This window comes from Macrobrachium nipponense, chromosome 24 (genome assembly GCF_015104395.2).
Source record: "Macrobrachium nipponense isolate FS-2020 chromosome 24, ASM1510439v2, whole genome shotgun sequence".
NCBI lineage: Eukaryota > Metazoa > Arthropoda > Malacostraca > Decapoda > Palaemonidae > Macrobrachium > Macrobrachium nipponense.
The window spans coordinates 29,232,129-29,240,676 of record NC_061091.1 but is presented as its reverse complement, the minus strand read 5'-3'; the positions used below and the strand labels follow the sequence as shown (position 1 = coordinate 29,240,676).

At 41.2% G+C, this 8,548-nt stretch overlaps 1 protein-coding gene across 1 annotated transcript in view; it reads right to left on the bottom strand.

Moving 5' to 3' along the window:
• Positions 1 to 1,637: 1,637 nt before the first annotated feature.
• LOC135202589 (uncharacterized) overlaps positions 1,638 to 8,548 on the bottom strand; it is a 9,709-nt gene continuing 2,798 nt past the window's right edge. Inside the window, exons 2-4 of the mRNA XM_064232102.1 lie at positions 7,844 to 8,548; positions 6,918 to 7,158; positions 1,638 to 1,768 (exon numbers count right to left, since the gene is read on the bottom strand). The exon at positions 7,844 to 8,548 is cut by the window's right edge and continues 422 nt beyond it. Of these exons, the coding sequence (XP_064088172.1) occupies positions 1,638 to 1,768; positions 6,918 to 7,158; positions 7,844 to 8,548 (1,077 nt within the window). The remainder of the gene's footprint in view (positions 1,769 to 6,917; positions 7,159 to 7,843) is intronic.

Genomic DNA, 8,548 nt, shown 5'->3' with positions numbered 1-8,548 from the left:
TGGTGACGACCGGAAGCTAAAGGCCTGTGGCTATACGATACCTAAATGATGCACCGAATCTAAAATTCTCAAGTTTAGATGAGGAGGCTGAAGAATAAACTTCACAACCATATGACAGCTTTGACAAGATTAGGGATTTATGAAGCTTTAGTAACAGATTTCTATCAGCTCCCCAACTGGTGTGAGAAAGCACCTTCAAGATGTGTAGAGCTTCTAGGCTCTTTGCTTTTATATGTTATATGGGGGACCCAAGTCAATCTATTGTCAAAAACTAGGCCTAAGAAGTGTGCTTGTTCTACACATGGGATTCTACGGCCATACAAATAGAGGTCTGGATCAGGATGCACTCCCCTGATCCGACAGAAGTGGACAGCAGTAGTCTTGCTTACAGAGATTTTAAAACCCTGTTTCTCAGCCCAACTTACTATTTTATTTATTGTTAATTGTAGCTTTCTTTCTGCTACAGTCATCCGGGTGGCAGCAAAAGATATTGACAAGTCATCACAAACAGTGTCTTTAAAACCTCTCTTGGAATGACAGCTGCAACACTGTTATGGCCAGAGCAAAAAAGTGTTACACTGAGAACACTACCTGGGGAACACCTTCTTCTTGGCACTTTTTCTCTGATAAAGTACTGCCAACTTTAACTTTAAAATACCTACGATGTAAAAAGGATTTCACAAATAAAGGTAATTTGCCTCGTAGACCACCATTATGCATAGTCTTCAGAATCCCATGTCTCCAAGCAGTGTCATATGCCTTTTCTATATCAAAAAACACTGTCACATGGTGTTGCTTGGAGGCAAAGGCCTCACAGATAGAGGCTTCAAGTTGCAGTAAGATGTCCAGGGTGGAGTGCATTTTTCGAAAACCACACTGAGAAGGTGTTAGAATATTGTTGTGCTCTAAGATACCACATCAGTCTTACATTTACCATTTTTTTTCCATCAACTTACACAAACAGCAAGTTAAAGCAATGGGGCGGTAACTTGCTGCACAGAGAGGATCTTTTCCAGGCTTAAGGAATCGGTAACATGGTAGCTAATTCCCATATGGTAGGGGTAGCTGCTTTCATCCCATGTTCTATTTGATAATACTTATTATAAAAAGTTTTGTGTTCTTGAAATGTGTTTAAACATTTCATAAGGAATCCTCATCCTGGGACCAGGGGCAAGGCATTGTTTTCTTGCTCCTAGAATAAAGCAGAGGTCAAATTCCCTCTCAGAAAACGGCATATTATATGATTCAGCTTCTTTGCTGAAAAGTCAAGTACCTGTTGTTCTTCCATCATTCTGAAATTATGTCCTGGGGAACTATCTGATTTCTCAGAGACTCGAGCGAAGTGTTCTGAAAATGTATTACTAACTTCTCTGGCATCTGTGACATGATTATTATTCACTTTAAGTACTTGGAGAGGATTGGGTGTAAATTTACCCTGAATTTTTCTTATTTTCTTCCAAATGCTACAAACTGGTGTTCTGCTGTTAATAGAGGATACTATCCGGCCCCATGATTGTCTTCTGGCAGCTTTCATGGCTTTTCGAAATCGTGCCCTCACTGTTTGTAAATTATGACATTGTCCAAGTGCGGTGTCTACGGCACCTGGTCATGATGTCCTTGTAGCTCGTGTAACAGCCTCAAGTCTTCTGACCACCACGGTACTGGCCGTCTCCTGAATAGTCCTTTTGTTTCGAGGATCGAGAGTGCAGACCTGCAGTATGTAATGTTCCATTGAGTAGATCAATGGCATCATCTACACTTGGGAAATCTTTTTGCATTCCCCTCCAACTCACTCAAATCTTTGAATTTTCTCCATTGCTTTCTCTAAACACCATCTTGGTGATCTCGGGATAGGTGGGCCTTCATTGGTGTCGATCACAATTGGAGAATGGTCACTGGTATCCAGTCATCACTTGTTCTCCAACTAAAATCAACACTGCGTTGGAGCTACATATTGAAAGGTCGATGCAGGAGACGGTGCCTGTCTGAATGTGGTAATGGGTAGGTTCTCCAGTATTAAGAAGGCCTATATCTTCATTTTCTATTAATGATGCCATCATATTCCCTTTTTGGTTTGATGTTACATCTCCCCACAATGGAGTCTACTGTTGAAGTCACCAAGTAGAAGGAATGGCTCTGGTAGTTGCTGCATCAAGTGTATTAAGTTCTCTTGGGAGACATGGCTATTGGGCGGAATGTAAAGGGAACATATAGTATATTGCCTCCTCAAATTAATTCGTACAGCCACAGCTTGAAGTGGAGTATTTAGTTTTACTTTGTAGTGTGGAGCATCTCGACGGATGTAGATGAGGGATCCACCATGATTTCCCACCTGTAAATCAAATTTAGTTCTATAGTGAACATATTCCCTAGGACAAGGGGTATATTCACCTAGCATAGTCTCCTGCAAACATATCCCTACAGGAGAGTGCTCATAGATTAAAAGCTTCACTTTCCTCATACTTCGCTCGCAGTCCCTGACAGTTCCACTGAATAATGGAAGTGAATTTATTCACGTTTAGGACCACATTGTGGTTCCTTTTTTACAAGACTGGGAGAGTTCTTTTTTCTACTAAGGGGAGGCATTTTGATGGAAGCGGTTTTGTTGGCTTCTTGGGAGGAATTATCACCTTCGTAGAGCCAACATCTTTTCCTTCAGTGTTTTGATACTGAAGGGTTTTTTTAGTTTCTTCGCTCTCCATCTCTACCGAGATGGAGAGAGCAGAGGTGTTCTTAAAGAGACCACCTCAAGTGTCTTTGTACTGCTGGCAGTAGCCAGCTCTGCCTCTGATGAGGCAGAAGTACCAGCGAGGACTGGCCACCGGGGGACCAGCATCTGCTGGTTTGTCCTCCAAAGAGGAGCTTGGCACCAACAGAAGCTGCACCAGACCAGCAACCACTGGCCCTTGCCTCCAAAGAGGCAGATGGTGGAGGGTGTATCTCAACTGGCACTTCAATTTTCTTCAATTCCACACTAGGGTCTTCTTGTTTGGTTCTAGTGAACCTTGTCTTTATATTCCTCATCATCAGTTGACTCAGATGATTCAGTTAGCTGTCTTTTTAATGATTCTTTATTTGATTTTCCTTTTGTGCTTCTTAACTTGGGTGTTTTTTATTTGTCTCTTTCCTTTGGCTTTTTAATTTTGCTACTACAGTAGCAAAACTTAGACCGGTCTTACAGTCTTTGCTTTGGCTCTCTCTCGTGCTTCCTTAAATGTTGTTCTTTCAATCACTCTAATTGCTTGTATTTCCTTTTCAAGTAAATATATATCACACTGCTGAGATGACGAGGCTGTCCCTCACCACAGTGAACACATTTAGGTTCCTGGTGCACATTCCATGCTCATCCTCTCCACAGTTGACACAGACTGCAGGCTTTTCTTGCAATTTGGATCGACACGATGTAGTGTGTGTCCAAATGCTGGCAATGGAAACACCTTCTGGGTCTTGGGATGTACAACTTTATCTTAAACCTATACCAGGCTGCATTAGACATATTCCGGAAGTCTTAAAGTACTAAAAGTTAATATTAAGGTAGGCTGAGTATTCTATTATTTTCAACCTTCTTTGTCATCCTGTCAACCTTTATTACACCTGGTCTTTTAATTCTGTTAAAAGTCTCTCCTCAGAAAAAGCCATCAAATTGAGGGGCATAAAATCAAGCCCTTGCTGGAGTTCAGGCTAAAGTGGGGAGTGCATCAACCGTAATTCCCGCAAGGTCCGACAATCCCATCAACTTACTGCTCTCCTCTGGGGAGATGCTTTCTATAAGGAGCATATTTCCATTTTGGGCTGTTATTTTTGGCTGTCTGCCACAACATTTCATGATTTCCCTGTGTACTTGGAAAATGTCAATATTGTCACCTTCAAGCTTCAAATTCAGGTATTTATTAAATGAATTGGGTACAAAGACCCCAGGAGCTATTTCACACTTTTTATTTTTCTTCATGGCATATGGTTCCAGTGTGACAATACTGGAGCCAGATGCTTTTTGTTGAGATTTCTTGGCGGTATATCTACTCGCATTCGGCTTTCGGGTCGTCATCTGTGTCTGTTCTGCATTCGGTCCAGGGGGTCTACCCCTGATCAAAGGGACCGACCATGATTGATTGAAGTTCGGGTTCCGTGGACAAGTCCTTTGACAAAAGCATAGGGTCGTCAGCCGAATAGGGGGGTTGCCATAGAACGTGAAAAACATAGTTTCATCCAGATATTCCCCATACCCACCATGGAGTCCCACACTTAGGTTTAAGGACGGGTCATCCCTTTCATTAGGTCGTCTAGGGGTAATTACTGGATATACACCCTATCTCCAGTGCTAAGGCGTCATGATGTCCGTCGAGATCAGACCCGGCACTGAGGATAGGGTTTGACATTAAAACTTTCCCCTCGCTCAACCACGTCAGGTACTAGAGTTACGGTGAGGTGGCATGCCGTCCATCCTCACCCTCCTTCAAATCCCCAAGATTTAGACTAAATCATGTCCAAAACCAAGCCAATAGTCGTCATCATAGAATCCATACCTTATAGGGGGAGGAAGGCAGAAAGATGAAACGTTTTTAGTAGAAGAAAAAAGGGCTTTGACTTATTTCGTTGGATCAACAGCTGGGCACCAAGGCCCAGCGAGAAAGCAGTTCCCACCAGGCATCAGGGCCCAGCTGCTGAACCCTAAGCCCCCCATCCTCGGCAAGGCTTCAGCATCTAGGGGGCAATCACAAATGTGAGTGCTTTTAAAATCTGAGAGTAATCTCCCCTCTCTCTTCCTTCCTCCACCTTTCCTCCGCCCCCTTCCTCTCCCTCACTCGTTCCTCCAGGATTCATAACGTAGGGATTTACGATAAATACAGGTAAAAAAAAAAAAAAGGCAGCGAACGACAATGATCCCAAGAGAGTAGCTTTGAAAGATCTAGGTCTTCCCTCCCCCCTTCCTCCAGCCTCTTTCTCCTCCTCTCTCTCTCTTCCTCATTTCTCCTCTTCTCCCTCCCTCCCTCACTCCTCCAGTATTCACAACGTATGGTTTTACGATTAATAAAAGTTAAAAATGTAGATAAAATAGGAAAAAAAAAAAAAAAATGGCGGTAAACGAGAATGGTGTTATCTCCCTACAACTTTTCCTCCTCATCTCTCATTCCTCCTTCCTTCCCTCCTCTTACTCGTTTCCCTCCCTCTTCCTTACTCCCTCGGCATTCACAAAGTAGAATTTTAACGACTTTTACGACAAATAAAGTCGCATTGGTAATAAAACAGGCCACAGCGGTGGGCGGCAATAGCTCCATTTGGCTTCGATGACGTCATAGCAACGTACCCCTAAAGGAGAAAGAGCGGGAATGTCGGTTGCGTTTAAGACTAACTTTTACAGCATTTCAAATTGTTCAGTTTTTTTATTTTTTTTTTTTTTTTTTTTTTTTTTTTTTTATTGAAAATTTAAGTTAATGTCGAACCTGTTTAACGTGTTGGTATGCTGTTATGAATACTGCAGATGTAATATAGACTTATTTATGATGAAGTCTATACCTTGAAATAAGTCTCCTCTTCGGGAAAACTTAACAGCCTACTTCTGAAACCCCTAGACAAAAAAATTGTATTTCACACATTCAATAAAATCAAATATGTTACGTTCTGTATGCTATCTGTGGATGCTTTTGTATCATATATTAACAACAAGCATTTTAGTCTCGTCAGAGCCATAAAATTACGATGAGATGTCAACATAGACCTATACTCGGTTTTTTTTCCATCTGTACATCCGCCTGTGGTGTTTGCGCATGGTAACACTGCGTCCCGAGCTTTAAATAATATAATATTTCGAATATTAACAGTGTAATTTGCATACAGTAAATTATCAAAACACTTTTCAGTTGCTAAAATACACCAAGATATCCTTTTATTTACCTAAAACTTACACATACACATAGCGTAACTATTTAAAGCACGGGACGCAGTGTTACCATGCGCGACCACCACAACCGGATGGACAGATGGAAAAAAACAGAGTATAGTTATTGTTAGTACCCAAGAAGTATCCAAAATACCGCTCCAAAGGACAGCCCAGTGAAGTCTGTTTAATGTGGTGCTGGAACAAATCACACTAAACAATTAAAATAAAATGTTACCTCTCTAAATCTTTAGTTTCAAAATACTGACACATCAAAATCAAAGGAAGTTCAATGTTGTCACTATATTCACACACATCAAGGGGTGTTCAGTGTTATCACCAAAAATATAGAGGGTATCAAACGTACGTTTCACATCGTAACAAATGTTCATCAACATACTAGCACGTTAAACGTTGTCAATACATTCACAAATCAAAGGAAGTTCAATGATGTCACTATATTCACACACATCAAGGGATGTTCAATGTTATCACCATAGATATAGAGGGTCTTCTCTACATCTATGGTTATCACTGCATTCATACACAAAGAATGTTCATAAGTCTTCTTTTCTTCTTTCCCACCGTTATCCCTACACTAAGGGGTTGGTTGCCTAATGTGCCTCTCCTTACAACATCAGGCATGGTTTATTAATTGGTTAAGGGGATTTTATGACTGCATGCCCTTGCTGTCATCAACCAGAGTTTTTGGTGGTGGGCGTTCCCTTTGACTAAAAAGTTTACTTGCAAGGCAGCAGTTTCCACAGTTATTGGTGGAGAGCCTAGCCTTTTATAAAAAGTAAGACTGCAAGGCAGCAGTTTCCAGTTATTGGTAGTGGTCCTTGCCTTTTACCAAAAAAATTAAGGCTGCATGGCAGCAGCTTTCCTTTAAGTCGCCTTTTACGATACGCAGGACCTACAGTGGTAGTATTCTTACACTCCTACCACAGGGTAGTCAAAGAATGTTCATAAGTGCCCTATCAGAAAAGTGGTACTAAAACCACTCCACCAGAAACCACACAAACAGTTTATTCTTCCTTACCTTTAATCAGTCCTTCATAGAATCCTCCACCATCGTCCAAAGGGCCCTTTGAAGATGCTTTGACAAAGTTATTCTTGATCAGAAGGTCCTCCACTTTTCTGAAGGAGTTGATGTCCTCTTTCTTGTTCAGCTGGGCCTCTGCTGAAGCTTTGACATTTGAATCAGGGGACGATGGGAAAGCAACATCGTCATCTGGGTCAAAAATGGATTTCTTCAGTGGCTTTCCAGTGGCCCATAATGCCTGAATCACATTAGAAAAGTTATATAAGTATTTTGTGTGAGTTATGTCATGTTTTGTAAATCACATAACTGGATAAGTGCCAACTATGTCAGCATTTCAAAATAAACTATTTATATCAGCTGCTTTGGTTACAAAATCCGGAAGATAGCATTGTGCACCTCAATTTTCTGAGAGGTACAGAGTGACACTCAACATTCTGAGAAGTACAGAGTGCACCTAAATTTTCTGAGAGGTACAGAGTGCACCTAAATTTTCTGAGAGGTACAGAGTGACCCTCAACATACAGCGTGGTACAGAATGACCCTCAACATCCTGATATGTACAGAGTACCCCTCAACATTGAGAGGTACATAGTAACCATCAAACTGCGAAACCATAGGCATATGAATAAGTACTAGTCAGTCACTGTACGTGTCTAGATTGTCTAGAACTGACCAAGAACAATAACCACTGCTAAAATCAAAACTTCAGCTTAAGAAATCCCCCCCAAGAAACTCCCCTTTTTGACAGAACTAAACTTTAGTGGAGGCTCACACTCAAGTAGACAATTTCCTCTCATTTAAAATATATAGGTTTACAATTGCGTAAGAACAAACAAATACAAGAATTCTTATCTGTACAGGTGCGAAACAGTCAAGGAATGTGTTACTGGAACAAATTTCTCCAGGAACAAATATTTACTTACCAGTTTTTGAGCTTCTGGGCTCATCGAAACCAGAGGGTCAAACTCTGCGATGGCAGTTGCATTCCTTGCAGCCATTCGACGATTGATTATATTCTGCTTCACCTCTGTACTGATTATGTCAAAGGACTTCCCTTCTGCTGCTGAGCCTTTGGATGGAAAACATGCCTTCACTGTGTCTAACTCTATAGCACTTACTGTCTTTGTTAGACCAACTTTTCTATCTCTGTTGTCATCAGCTTTGCTATCAGTGGAGACTCTTTTGCAGTCTTTGACAACCACACTAGCAACCTCTGGTTGATTTGCTACAGAGTCAACCAAATTTTCATCAATTTTCTTGCTCTTATGATCCTTGCTATCAACTTTCTGTGAATCTGATAAATCAAGACACAGTATATTACCATCATGATTTTTGACTGATTTTTCATCAAGGTTACCCAAGTCTGCAGTTTTCTTAGTGGTTGGCTTGGAATAATTAGCACTACTCTTACACTCTTTTGCCTGGCTATCATCTTCGGGTTGATGTGGAGCACCATGCATGACAACGGACATCTTACTCCTTTTTCCTCTGTTTGGGTACACATTGTAATTTCTGGAACTCTCGTGTTCTGCTAGTGCTCTATTACCAATTCCAAAATTCTTTTTATACTCCACACCTACAATCCTTGGTTTTGTGTAGCTTTCATTTGGAGCCACTGCTGAAGACCT